General features: G+C 31.9%; 3 protein-coding genes across 3 annotated transcripts; 1 reads left to right on the plus strand and 2 right to left on the minus strand.

Moving 5' to 3' along the window:
* The first annotated feature begins 649 nt into the window (after positions 1-649).
* LOC18046823 lies at positions 650-1,302 on the plus strand. Its single transcript, XM_024187443.1, has 4 exons — positions 650-710; positions 803-950; positions 1,033-1,150; positions 1,249-1,302. Exons 1-4 carry the CDS (start codon positions 650-652, stop codon positions 1,300-1,302), a joined length of 381 nt encoding a protein of 126 aa, XP_024043211.1.
* A 192-nt stretch (positions 1,303-1,494) lies between these two features.
* LOC18046824 (c-Myc-binding protein homolog) lies at positions 1,495-3,800 on the minus strand. Its single transcript, XM_006442662.2, has 5 exons — positions 3,695-3,800; positions 3,529-3,601; positions 3,367-3,415; positions 3,147-3,270; positions 1,495-1,797 (listed from the first exon to the last, which is right to left on the minus strand). Exons 1-5 carry the CDS (start codon positions 3,713-3,715, stop codon positions 1,717-1,719), a joined length of 348 nt encoding a protein of 115 aa, XP_006442725.1. The 5' UTR covers positions 3,716-3,800; the 3' UTR covers positions 1,495-1,716.
* A 1,646-nt stretch (positions 3,801-5,446) lies between these two features.
* On the minus strand, positions 5,447-9,860 carry LOC18046825 (putative GPI-anchor transamidase). Its single transcript, XM_006442664.2, has 10 exons — positions 9,529-9,860; positions 9,124-9,165; positions 8,874-9,018; positions 8,439-8,668; positions 8,130-8,187; positions 7,506-7,583; positions 7,273-7,361; positions 6,620-6,701; positions 5,969-6,154; positions 5,447-5,886 (listed from the first exon to the last, which is right to left on the minus strand). Exons 1-10 carry the CDS (start codon positions 9,687-9,689, stop codon positions 5,746-5,748), a joined length of 1,212 nt encoding a protein of 403 aa, XP_006442727.1. The 5' UTR covers positions 9,690-9,860; the 3' UTR covers positions 5,447-5,745.
* Positions 9,861-15,143: the final 5,283 nt, after the last annotated feature.

A 15,143-nucleotide genomic window follows, 5' to 3' on the forward strand; every position in this document is an offset into this window, starting at 1 on the left:
TTAAATGAGTGATAATAATAAAAAAGTCGGGTTAGTGTTAGAAACTCATAACATGATTATTAAGTGGTTAAGTTCACGTTGATGCAAATTTAACATAACATAAATAAGACATGTCAACCCAAAATGATTTAGATGTTGAAGCAATCACAAATGCACTTAAAAAAAACACATCAAATTTTACTTAATTTTTCACTCAAAGATTGTGTGATTTTGATAGTCTTATTGAGATTAAACATAAGTAAGAAGATCTAAGAAAATCAATCCAAGGTAACAAAATAACTCTCAACATTTCATGATCATTTGACTAAACAAACTTCAATAACTTTACAAAAAAATATTTATAAGTTTCAAATTTGTTAATTGATTAAATGATTATTTTTTAAGCTAACAAGTTATTATAAAACAAAACTGCCAGGCTATGGATTGGAACATGAAGAAAATCCGAAAATATAATGACAGTTAGTGCGGTTTAAAAGAGGGAACCGTCTCTTCCAAACAAGAGCGGATTCCCGCTTCACTTCTTGGTCAGCCCACACAGCCTGCAAATATTTACCCTTTTTCTGGATTCTTTCACTTTTTATTTTCTTTTAATTGAGATCAAAACCTGGTAGATGTCACATTCAACACAAGAATTATTAAAACTTAATCAATGGTGATGGCAATCCACCCACAAGAAAAAAATGTTGTAGGAGTTCAAATGATGAAGCAAGGTTTGAGATTTCTTAGCAAACAAATCTTTAAATTCCTGGAACTAACCTGTCGATAAAGTTTCCCAACATTGAACCTTTTCCTGTGATTGTAGGCGGAGTTGATGAGAACAAGGAGGTGGCAGTGCAACTTCAGGTTGGTGAAGGTGATTTCTCACTGTTAGGACCCAGAAACTACGGACACTCAACCCGACACTATGACAAGCCTCTGTCTTGCTTTGGCTGTGGCATTGGATGGTTCTTGTGAGTTTCAGATTACTATTGTTCTGTCCTCGTTTCGGTTTCTGAAACTCCATTGCTTAAGAGTTTTTGAGTTCTGTGACAGATTTTTGTTGGGGTTTGCATTTCCTCCGATATGGTACTGTGCTACGGTTCTTTACCTTGGGAAATATTATCTCAAAGACCCCAGAGAAAGATCTGGCCTTGCAGCATCAGCAATTGCAGTAAGCAGATTATAACTTTCACATTTCCAGTTCAAGGGACCTTGCCGTTATGTAGTCCTGTGAACCATGATCTTGATTGTAGTCGATTGTTTTTGCAGGCTTTGATTTGCTCGGTTGCAGTATTGATTTCACTTCTTGCTGTGTTCTTGTAGCAGACTATGCTGTTATCAATTTTTTGGGCACAGAAAGAGTCAGAGATGCATAGCAGATTATGTTGTTATGCACGATGCTTTCTGAAATTGTAAATTATTGAAGTGTAATCCTTTTTGTGACTCGCATTCTGCTTTTCCTTTGTGTGTTTGTGTGTACCACAGATATGCAAAGAATAACATTCCAATTGTAAGCATATGCATTAACATAACATATTATTACAGATGCAATGACATAAACTCAACAAATGATCCGTTAATGTCGAAGAAACACCAATATACATTCAGAAGTTCTAATGCACACTCTATTCAGTGGGTACAACAATCTGGGAACAATCGTTTGACATTTCATATTTTCCATTAAAAAAAAATCAAGTTATTACAACATTATAAAACACGAGTTCTTCAGAAGGACCTCTAGGGCTCATCCTTTGGCGCCTCAGCATCATTATTCTCTTCGGTAGATGCCGTTTTCTGTGAATTCTTAAGTTCCTCTAACTGAGACAGAAAATAGTCAGGCAACTCAAGTTACATATATATTATTTTTATTATTATTTTTTAACACCATAAATAATAAATTGAAGTGTTTCGGCAAAGACGGTAATAGTTTGTGTAAATACAAACAAGAAGGATGAGAAGCAGCACTAAATATTACCGTGACGCCTTAAATCTACATGCTTTAGTTTCTTGGCAAAAGTATATAAATGTTTGCTTAACATTATGCTCATTGGGAAAAAAAACAACTTTGGAAGAAGAAGAAGAAAAATTATTCAAGTTAGTCAGTTCTGGGTGAATCATCACATGGGAGATCTACATCTGGATTTCAGTACTATACAGGACAATGAAGGGGGAAAAAAAGAAGAAAAAAATAAACTTGAAAGAATAAAACTAGAGTGGAAGATGAGATGATTCTGCCTCTTCTGGCATCTATTTCCCTTTATATGAAAACTTCGGACGTTATCTAGCATGAATTTATTATAATGAAGTGTTCGAATAAAACCATTTTTTGCTGTCTCTGGCCATGCCAAAGGATGATTGATACAATACATCTAAAATGGAGAAAGAAAGGAAAAAAATGGATGACCAAAGTAATTTGGCGAATTACATTAAAAAGGCAAACATTTTTGGAGCTCCAAAATGCTGACTCTGTTATGGATTTCCTCTACCAGTTGGAAGTTTTCCAACAATGACCAGAGTGTGTCATTACATTTTTCGCACAAGAATACTGAAGTCACAAGGGGCAGCCAGAAGAATCTGCTAATTCTATCCTTTTGTCACATGATCAACAAATATGTAGGAAACATAAATCAATGTTTTTTTGTTAGGCAGGAAGCCAACAACTACAACTAGAAATGTTACTGACAAATAGCTAAGAAGCATAAGGTGATCGAGGAGGAAACGATCTTCAAAATCACAATCAACTAGGAAAAATGAATAAGCAGGGCCCACACTGGGACAATAGCACTTATTTTACAGGAAAGATGATGTGTTTAACACAGCTAAAGCCTGATAAGCAGCAGTGATGAGATGAGCTCAAACTACATTTAAGCAATCTATTAGAAAGCTCAACCTATTCCCCAAAAAATTAGACTCAGATCTCTGTCTCATATGTCTATATTATGCAACAAAATCAGTACAGAGGAAAAGCTGAAATGAAAAAAATAAAGTATTTGAAGCTCATGTTTTATTTAACTTTCTTTCGATCTTTAATCAAATGGCACATATACAATGCAGCAAATGGGCATTTAGTTTCATTCCACCAACAGCAGTGACCCAAACAATACCACACATTTGATTTAACAGATGAAGTTTTCTTCATATCAACATATCCAAAAATTAAAAATCACCTCTTTGCAATTTTCTTGATGTGCAGCCAAAAGCTCATTATATTTCAATTGCAAATCTGACATTTCAGCTTGCAGCTTCTCATATTCAGAGACACTAGGAGCTCCTAATTTCTGTTGAACAAACCTGCCCACCAAAATAAATAAACAAAATAGGAAAACCCAATTTTTCAGCCAATTAAATGATCCCATTTGAAAGAAGAAAAGAATTACATGAACTTACTCAAGAGCAGAAGAAGGCTTGTCATTTTGCTCATACAATGCAACAAGAACTGGAAGCAACAACAGCAACAACAAAATGAAACAGAAATTAAAATTCAGTTGAAATAAAAATAAAAAAAATAATAAAACGAAAAAAGAGAAGAGGAAAGAGAGGAATGGAAACCTTTGGTGAGTGCATCAAGAACGCCACTAGAATCTAAGTACTTCCTGAAAGCTTCCTTTTTGGCTTCTTTTTCCTGCAAAAAGATTAAGTGGGTGGTTGAAGATTTCAGCAGATATGGTGATTATCATCAAGTGGATCAGCTGCATTATGCATACATTAGTGTTACCTCTTTGTATCGCATCATCATCTGCTCTCTAATCTTATTCCTGTGCTCTTCTTGTTGCTGATGGTATCACTGTACTGTTCAGACAATGAAAAATCAAAAAGAAAAGAAAACGAGAGGAAAAATCACAGAAAATTAGATGGGTTAATTTCATTGCACACCTTAATTGTTAATTTAATTTTAATTAACCCCAAATGAAACTCTCCACAATGGACACGCTCTATTCGAGCCTAAAGTTTTAAACCAAACCCAACCCAACCCAACCCACTAAACTCACATGTGACTTAAAGAGAAAGCAATCAATAAAAATAAAAAGTTCATTCTAGGGATGGTAATTTTTTCAGATGAGATGGGATCCTGCGGGATTCTATCCCATTTGGGACGGGATTGAAATATATTTTTGTCCCATAAAAAAATTTAAGGACGGGAGTGAGATATTTTTTTATTCCAATTACATATGCGGGACAGGAGTGAGATTGACAAATTTCGTCCCATCCCGTCTCATTACCGATTAAGAATGAAAATTTTTCCAATTGGGATGGGATCCCGCAGGATCCCATCTCTTTTGAGACTGGATTGGAACATATTTTTTTCTCAAAAAAAATATAGGGACGGGACTGTGACGTTTTTTCATCCCATTTACATATACGGGATGGGACTGTGATTGGTAAATCTCATCTCATCCCGTCTCATTGCCAACCCTAGTTCATTCTTTATGTGTTAACTGATTTTTTTAGCACGTTACACACATGATATGCTGAGTGACCCTGTTGAAAATGTTATTTGGTTTATTCACTGTTTAAGTACTATTCATAAAGTACTATAAAATTGTGTTTCCTGTGTAATTGTGCTCACTAAATAATTGGTGAAATTATTCATTGAATTATTTGTAAATAACCCGACCCTACCCACTAAACTCAATAAAAAGAAAACGAACAATTAAAATATTTAAAAGATGGGTTCATTTTCATCGTCTTGATTTGATTCTTTAACGCATTACACACATTATGCTAAATGATACTGTCCATGATGTTATTTGTTTAGCCTATGGTTTTAAACATATGAAATCATTCATATGGTGTCATAAAATTATGCGTTAAATGTAATTAGGGTGCGTTTGGAATTAAAGTGCTGTAACTTTTAAATAAAACAAAAATGCACCCAACACTGAATATAAAAACAAAAACTGTAACAATTGTTGCGAATAAAAAATTGTAATTATAAAATAAAAATTAGTAATATATAATAAATATAAATTTTAAATCATAATTTTGATAAAATTATTAAAGATATAATAATTTTTTCATTATACAAGTAAAAAATCATATCAACATAATTTTTAAGATACAACAGTTAGTATTTACCAAACACTTAATACTGTAACTTAAAAACTACAGCTGCCCAACTTCAATCCCAAACACACCCTTAATATGGTTGGCGAAGTTACTCACTGAATTATTCCTATTTAAATAATACTACATTATTTATATTAATTTGTTTATATACGATAACATCATGTTTTGTTACTGGTTTAAATTTAAACAACATTCTATGTCCAATATGACTTATCTCCCAAGCTCTTGAATTTTGGTCCCAAGCAAACGCAAAACTTTCAGAGTTACGAAAGTTTCAATTCCATGGTGAATTATCAATCCATTAATTTGACATCGGCCCCAATTGCAAAAATGCCACACATTGAGACAGTGAATCTCAGACATGGATAACCATTCAACTCTGAAGGAATGCAAAGCTCAGTAAAGAAAATAAAAATGTACACATCAACAGCTAACCAAGATACCGAGTGCCAAATATAGTCATGGCAGTCAACAAATTTTCAGTCAAAATTACTGGGAGAATCTTCCTTTGTTTCGGCCTGTCTGATTACAAACTAATATGGTTCATCACTGGATGACAGAGTGTGAAAAAGAATATAACAGGGAAAGTTCCACACACAAGTGATCATGACTAAGCTGAGGCATCATCCTGAATGCAGATACATCATACATGTACAGGTTAACATGGAAGAAATCAGAGTGAGAAATTTGGTTCAACCTTTACCGCGATAACCATGTGGAAATCAACAATAAAGGAAACATTATTATCAAGCCATAGTTCACCAAGGAATCAATACGTTCAATTTTTTCCAACTTGTCCTGAAAAGCATTCCACCTACGTGTAAAAGGGCACTGTTTATCCTGCAATTGTGTTCCTCTTGTTAATACAATTGTTCATGACAAAGGTAAATAATTGGCTTTTAAAGGGAACATGCAAAGTCACCTCAATTTTTGTGTCACTGGTTTGATCCTGGACGTTTGAATTTATCAATTGTCTACTCTCATCATGCTCGACTGATTGTTGCAAAGGCATTATTGTTTCAGAAGTTTTCCTTGAAAAAGTGGTTCTGTAGGCAGAGTCAGTATGTATTGTTTCCATGACGGAGCCAAAGAAGTTTGTCACAGGTACCTACACAAAGAAAGATAGAAAGAAGGGCAAATGCTTAGTCAAAACTCAGAAGTTATTTCATCCCCAACAAAAATTTTGAATAAAAATGTAGCATCTACTTCAATACTAATCAATAAATGTAAAGCATAGAGGTGATTCACCTCAAAAAGTGGTCATAGTTTGCTTCGAAATTAGTAATATTTATCATGGCAGTGGTAAACATTCTCAATTATCTATAAATAAGTTTAATATAGACCTACAGCCCCTCCACATCATTCAGCCAAGCAAACACTGAGCTGAATGGGTTTGACGAAACAACATCTATGCATAATTAAACATGAGCATAAGATGTATGCAGCTTGTGCATGTGAAAAATGAGCACAAACTTCACCTAAACAAACCATAAAGAATTAAAAAAAAGAGCAGAGCAAAGCAGTTAGAATGGAAATATTAAAAGGATCGGAGAAAAGCCCAGAACTTCCATACCTCCTCCAATTTTCTTTGGTATAGATCTGTTCGGTAATATGCAGTTGACATCAACAGAGTTGGATTGTAAGAAGTGAAAAGACTGCAAAACAACCATCAAAACAGATAATGCTGAAGCTAACCTTGAAGAAATATGAAAATTCACAGATGTGCTCTAGACAGGGATGGGCAAAATCCTGGGCCAGCTCAGGGTCTTAGGCTCCATTCGGTACTGCTGTCTCGCGGCTGTGCTTCCAAAGCAAAGCTGCGAAAGTGTTTAGTAAAACACTTTCAGCTTCATTTTGGAAGCTAAGCTAATTTTACCCATAGTTGTTTTATAAAAAATTATTACCCTCACTAACTTACCTTTAACAAACTTCAAAGCTTTGATTACCAAACACTCATTTAGTTTTACTAGACAGCTAGTGCTTCCATTTCACAGAAGTTGTGGCTTCAAAGCCTCAACACCACAATCCCATAAGAAGCCTTACTGATGGGTTATGACTAAAGTGTACCCAAGCCAGGAAAATACCTAGTTTCTGGGAAGCCCCAGCTGGATCTGGTGATGGTCGGCTGGGATCAGGTTATAAAACTTATATTGGTATACAAGCTTATGTGTCAGAGACTCTAAGACACTACTCTTATAACAAGCACAAAGTCCTACTTTCATGTACCTGCTCAATGATGCATTGTCATACATATTCAGCTTTTCAAAAAAAGCAAGGGTATAAAATGTGAAACGATCCACGACAGATACTCCAACCTGAAGTTAATAAGAGATGTTCATATGTAAGAACTGCAATTGTAGAAGCAAAATAAAAGATTGAAACTTCAAAAGCAAGGTATACTAGGTCCTATATGTTTAAAGGATTGGTAAACAAGAAAATTCTATCTTCTTAGCACTTACATCAGAGTCCAAGTGATGAGAATATGAGTTCTCCCCTTTCATGCTGCTTCCAATTGCCAAAACACCTGGAGAATGAAGCTGCACAATTTAAAAAAGGCGTTTCCTTCAGCATCAAAATCACTGGTTAGGTAAATCAAATTTTTAAATGTATGCTAAGTTAAAAGACTCAGAAAGTCACGTCAATGGATCCAAATTTGATTCAGAAGCTTGTTACTAAACTCAAAACTTAGATGATAGCGACCAGATATGTAAACAAAGAGGCATCTCACAAAAGCCGAGATGCACAACAATTGAAAACATAGCTTTCATGAACAAACTTTTGGGGATCTCATGCGGCAGAGCAGGTGTGTTGGCCCACCAATGAAACAGATAACTGCTTGAGTATAAAGACATTTGATTCTTAACTAATTACGAGTAGTCACCAATAAAAGAGCAGCTATGAAGTGATTCGTAATTTAACCATTCGAACCGAGCAACATAGTTAAAGATTTTTCTTCGCACTACCATGTGCATGTTTCTCTAGTTTAAAAATAATACTGCAGAAAAGTAAAGTCTAATAATCACTAGAAGTAACTAGTCTAATATTTGTGAAAAGTAAAACCCATTTAGACACACCATACTAACCTGAGAGAAGAGTGTGGCAGCTTGGCAAGTGTCCACCATTATCAGCAACTCCTTGAATCTAATTTTGTGATAAGACACACAAGCTCATTATTAAGCAGGATCATAAATGTATAAATGTAAACGGCCACCAAAATCTACCATAAATGATTAGCATTTCACGTCGGCATTTTACATTGAGAAATAAATATGTTTCATCTATGCACCATCCAAAATGACAGAACTACAGGTCTATAAACCCTTTTACTTTCATTCTTATGGTTGAATGTTACTGTTAAAGGCAATAGGCATGAAAGCAGAATACAATCTCACCTGTGCTTTTCTTTCATTTGCTTCACTGCATCTGCTAGATCATGACTTTGGAGCTCTTCTGAGTCCTGAAATTTTAAAAATTCATCTCCCCCATGACCCGTCATGTATAGAAGAATATGGCTTCCTTCATCACTTAAAAGACGCTTTGATCTAGGAACAGCAGCCTCGTGACGCCCGGTCAAAACTCTTAAAAAGTTTTCAACTGTCACTTCATAACCACGATAGTCTACCTGAGTGATTGAAGTTTAGTAAAATGAGGATCTGCTAAACTTTAATTTCCTAGAAGCAAGGCATGTTCAGTAATTATACACCCTTAAATTTAAATTCTTGATTGACTGTCTCCATAAGGTGTTCATTGAAAGACTTATAAGGAGACGGCACCCCCTTTCAAAACCTAAAGACCTAAGCAGAGTGTCTGGAGAACACAGTACCAACCTCGACATTATCTCCATACAAATTAAGTTTGTGGTTCTCGTTATTGAAAACTTGTGCAGGATACTTGTTTCTAGCATTACAAGCCATGTCATCTGCCAGCATAAGTATTATCCTCTCATCGGGTATTCCTAGCCGCTTAACTGTTCTGAAAAATCAAGTTAAAGTGCACAGTCTACAAATGAAAAGAGGAGGGAAGAGAAAAGCAAATTACTTCACAAGACGATGCGAAAACAACAAGCTAATCGCTTACCTATACAAGGATAATGTATTAGCCATATGTCGATAATTGAACCTGAACAAACCAATTCAGCAATTAATTCCATTGGCAAGGACATGGAATCGGTTTTTAGTCCATCAAAACAATGCCATTTGACGTGGCTCAAGTATCTAGTAAGTTTATGAATCCAAGCAATAGAAGCTTGAAGAATCAAACTCATCAACAAGAATGCAGTAATATTAGCTGAAACTCAGAAATTACAATCACAAGAAAGAGAAATTGGACCATGGGTATTGTTCATCATCAACATTGTCAAAAATTGGGTATAATTTATAATGAAATGGGAAAGCTTTAATTCTTCCAAAAATTAAATCAAAATCGGGAAAAAATATAAAAACTGAAAATAAAATAAAATAAAAATAAAGGTGATTTAGTTACCAGAAGCGAGAAGTGCAAACCAAGACAGCCCAATTGTTAGTGTGCATAGTTGTCTCGGCTGAAGCTCTGTACGAAATCGAACTGGAGAGAATCAAAAGCAACAGCATCGCCGCCAAACTTTTCAAACCAAATGAATTGTACATCTTGTACCGGACCATCATTTTCTCGCGAATTTTAATTTTCTGGGTGGAAAACTCAAAACTGTGATTTAAATTTTATTCGTTTTTGCTGAGAATGAAATCTGTTGTTGCAGTTTCAGTGACGCAAACAGTGCTCCGGCCGGATCCACGTCCCGAAGTTGAAAATAGGATACAAATTTAAATTTAGCCCCGTTTGATGTGGAAATTGAAATTGAATAAAATGTTTATTTTATAATTTATGATAAAATTTGTATTTGATAAATTTTTATAAAACTGCTCATTTTAATTATTTTTTTTTTTAATTTTTTTATAGTAGCAATTTTTTTTTGAGATTATTTTTTCATAAACATCTTATTAATAATCTATTATACATTTGTAAAGTTTCTATTATAATCTTAATATTTTTTAAAAAATAATTATATCTTATTTTTTCATACACTATAATATTAAGCCATTAGTTATCATATTACTACTACAATCAAATTACAGCTACAACTAGTGTATATTCTCTCTAGTATCAAAGTTTTAGTCTAATAAGTTCATATTTTATATATTTTACTTGTATTTCCTATTATAAAATAAAAAAAAATGTTTGCATATAATTATGTAATTTTTTTTTTAACTTTGAACAATTTCACATGAATTAACCATAACTTTTAAAATTAATTTCATAACCATGGTTTTTAATATTCGATCTATTTATATTTTTTCCGTGTTTATTACATTATGTTTAATATTAATGTAATATATATTACTTTTTTTTATCTAGATTACGTATTAGTATGAATTTTTATCATATTTTATATAACAAATTTATTAAACTTTTTTTTTCAGTTTATGTCATTTTACGTGTTTTTTTTAAAAAAAAAATATGTCTAAACATCATTAAATATAATCAAAAAAATAAAAGGTAATTTAAACTTACGTATGTTTTGGTTATTATATAATAAAATAATACATTTATAATAAAATTAAGCAAACACACGTACATTACTTTTAAAATTTACAACAACTGCAAAAACGCAACTTACTAAACACCAAGTAGCTTTTTTAATTAGCTGCTTATTGCATCCGTACAGTAAAAGTAACTTATTTAATTAACAATTGCAATCCCAAAGTGGCTCTTTGTCCTCGTCCCGTCTCGTAACCCGACAAATAAATTATCTTTAAGCCAACAAAACTATTTGAAAATTTTTGGGCAATGGAAAATGCTATTTCCACAAAATCAAAAGAAATTAATTTTCCTATGTCGGATGGACACGGTGTTGGTTTGATTTAGAATTAATCCATAATTTGGTTCCTTTTTTTTTGGTTTTTTAAAGTTCATTCATTTGTATTTTGTGATTTTTTTTAATGTTACGTTTACTAATTCTTAATTGGAATGGATGGAATCAGAATGTTAATTGATAATCATAATAAATTTTTTTACTTTACTTATAGGAATTGGAATCAAAATGAGTTGTATTATTATTAATCTGTTTATTTTGTCTTGAAATCAAAATAGATTATTACAAGTTACTAAAATAACCTAAGTTGATTATTTTCATTATTTATTATAATAATTGTGATTATGATTATTATCATTCAATATAATTATTGTTAATAATAATAATAATAATAACAACAACAATAATAATAATAATGACGACAATGATATATTATTATTACTACTACTACTAGTACTATTATTATTGTATTACTAATGATAAATAATTTAGGACCTATTTGCAAGTGGCAAAAATTAATTAGGGTAATTTAAAAATTATAAAAATTTAATGGGGGTGAAATAAAAAGTTTAAGGAAAGGAAACTTGATTCTCAACATTCCTTAATAGTTAATTCAAAAAACATATGGGCGTCATATATTTCATTCTCATTCTCACTTCTACTTTAACAAATAAACGCTATCAATCATTCTCATTTTAGATTCTGATTCATCAATCCTACAAATAAACACACATTTAATATGAACTGATCGATTTTTATTGATTTTTATAACCAAACCACATCAAATTGAATCATTGATGTCGTTTGGTCTTTTAGTGGTATCGATTTTTTTTTGTGATTCTCAACATTCCTTAATAGTTAATTCAAAAAACATATGGGCCTCATGTATTTCATTCTCATTCTCACTTCTACTTTAACAAATAAATGCTATCAATCATTCTCATTTTAGATTCTGATTCATCAATCCTACAAATAAACACACCTTTAATATGAATTGATCGATTTTTATTGATTTTTATAATCAAACCACATCAAATTGAATCATTGGTGCCGTTTGGTCTTTTAGTGGGCATCGATTTTTTTTGTCCACCCCTGTCCATGCCTATAAAGAAGGGTTTTATTAGGGGTGGGCACGGTTCGGTTCGGTTTGGATCGAAATTAAGTAGAACCGATTTAAATTGGTTATTTTATAAAAAGAACCGAATAAGAACCGAACTCAATAAGAACCAAACTCAAACGGATTTTTTCGGATCGGTTCAGTTCGGTTCGGTTTTTTCGGTTCTAGGCCTATTGGGCCTATTTTAAACTTTCAAATTTTTAGCCCATTGGGCCTCATGAATGTAATAATTTTTTTCAATAATTAGTTCATCCTAATTTCATTACAAATATTAACAATAAATACAAAGTATTCAAAATAAATTTTATCACTAATATCTTACTAACTACTAATAAGGTACTCACAAAATATGAAATATTAAAATTTTAAAATACATAACCAAACTCCAATAGTCCATCTACATAAACATAATCATAATGTTGTAAAGACAAATAAAAATAACAACAATTACAACTTACAACACAAAATAAAAAGAAAATTTAGAAACAAACGCCAACAACATTCTCCCATCTTCATCAATATCAACATCAACTTTAGGCATTTTCCAACTCAATATTTGGATCTATAAAACACATGTCGATTTGAATAAAATTTAAAATTAATTCGGTTTTTCGGTTCAGCTGAGTGAATCGAATACCAAACCGACATTTCGGTTTTTTTTTACAAATGATATATTTCGTATTTTTTAAAATAAAAACCAATCCGAATTTAAAAAAACCGCCGGTTCAGTTCGGTGTTTTTATGACCACGGTTTTTTTGCCCACCCCTAGGTTTTATACTCCATATTTTTATACTTGAAAATGAATATAATAAAAGTAAAAACAGCATGCTTGAATGGGTTGAATATCTCTATATTTTGTGTTTTTGTTTCTATTTATGTGCACTTTTGTTATTTAGTGAATCTCAATTAGTAACAAATTACCCACCAAATAATTTTTTTTATTACATCCATTTTCATCTCTTTATTATACACATATATTCTTTAAGTAATATGATGATAATCCGACTTCTTTCACACTAATACAAACGAGATTGGAACCTCATACTTTAATACATACTATCATAAAAAATTTTACAAATCAAACAACTAAGCACTCACAAATTTTTGTTTCACTTACCTTGAATAATATCTCAAGTAAATGAAATATTTTTAAAAACCCTAAACTATATATGTCGTCATTTTCGTGAAAAGAATGGATCAAAGCACAATGAGGATGCCATTGGTGATGCAAATGAGAGGAGAGATTCACACCAAACGGCTCTATTTTGATGATAAGTGTTAAAAATGAGAATTTTCCATCTCTTGTGCATCAATCATTAGCATTCGTCATCACTAGTCGTTCATGTTCGAATTCTTTAGTGGCCTCATTTAATCTAAAATACGATATGGAGACCATATAAATTAAATTATTTAATATGAAATTAAAGAATGTAGGGTGGTCTCCTCCCCTTGCTATTTTTGGTTTACTATGTAATGATACTTATGGGATTGCACACTCCCGTTTAGTGTTGTATTAGCTTTTCGTGAGCCGTTCTTTAATAAAAAAAAAATGTAGGGTGGGTGTATAATAAAGGAAGCGGGAGTTATGTAATAAAAAAAAATTACTTATTTGTAGAATTGACTTGAAGATAAAGGGGCATATGAATGATGTCAGGGTTGAGCTTAAAAAAAGCCCATAGGAGTAGGCTTAAAAAAAGCCCATAAGATCAAATACCTTACGTAGCCCACTTATAAAATTGGGCCTTCAAAAGAGTTTCAAGTCCACTGTTGAACTTGTTCATCTTCATCCTGGCTTCTGACATGTTTTTTTTTTTTTTGGTTAATCTCTCTGATTCTTTTTAGTTTATTTTTAAATAGAATTTTATGCTAACTAGTATTATGAATATTCCTATTCAAATAAGTACATGGGTAAAGTGGAATGCTTAACACTCGGTAACAATGAAAATAGTAATATTAGTAATCATTTGACAAGTTTCAGTTTATAATCTAATATGTAGCCTGGTGCTTAGGTTCGGATGTTCAGATGAATTTAAAATACAGATTTAAAAGATAAGAAAAATACGAACTAGAATGCACTATTCTTGTCTTTAGTGTATCAAAATTTATATCTTCTTTTTCTTTTTTAATCTTTCAACTCCATCTTGATAATTTTAAAATATGAATGTCAGCAATTAAGCATGACTCATCATATGCTATATTAATTTAAATATATATTTTGCATTAAAAAATAAACAATACTAAATTCTAGTTTGTAATCAATCCTTCTAATAAAAAGACTTGTTTAATATAGTAGTAAGTATCCTGCAACACCATCATTATGAGATTTAATTTGACTTTTAAGAACGGACAAAGATCCTCTTTTAATATTTTTTCCCCTAATCTTTTCAAGTGAAATAAGTGGTTAAGATTGAATTTTAAAATTTGATATTGACAATCAAGCCAATTTTTTTTTTCACTTTATTTAGAAACAAATTTATAAATATTGAAGGACTAAGAGAGATTAAAGGAGATTGAAAAAAAAAGGAGAGAATCCTAATCCTTGAAGAACAAACCCAAATTCTCTATCATATCAAATGAAATTCTAATGCAAAATAAAGAAAAATGATAGGTAAAAATCAGTGCTCTAAAAGTGAGCGGAGAATTGATTCTTCTTCCCTTACTTAATAAAGAGATGGTGCTAATAATAATATACTTAAACAAAGTTGTAGTAGGGAATAAACATAGCATGCTAAAGCCTAATAATAACTAATAATGGGAAGGGATGCAGCCTACCGTAGCATGAAATTGAAATCAGCCTAATCAGGCTAATCAATATCTTGTGTGGCAGTCTTTAGCACGTTCATTCCATCTTTTATTTGCTTACTTTTCCTATGAAGAAAAAAAAAAGGAAAAAAAAGGCAGATTTTTAGCTGTCAAACAAATTCAACACCCCCAATACCTTTCGAGAGAAGTGTACATCTTTAACAATTCGGTGGCTTTTTTTTTTTAATATTTGAATACACCTGAAGTAATCTAAATTGTAAATAAAGTTGAATGTCTGAATTTAAATAATATATTTTTAAAATTGTTAAAAATAAGTATTAAAATATTTTTTAACTTAAAAAATCCAAAAACTATTATTTTTACATTTG

Source organism: Citrus clementina, unplaced genomic scaffold, assembly GCF_000493195.1.
Source record: "Citrus clementina cultivar Clemenules unplaced genomic scaffold, Citrus_clementina_v1.0 scaffold_3, whole genome shotgun sequence".
Classification (NCBI taxonomy): Eukaryota; Viridiplantae; Streptophyta; class Magnoliopsida; order Sapindales; family Rutaceae; genus Citrus; species Citrus x clementina.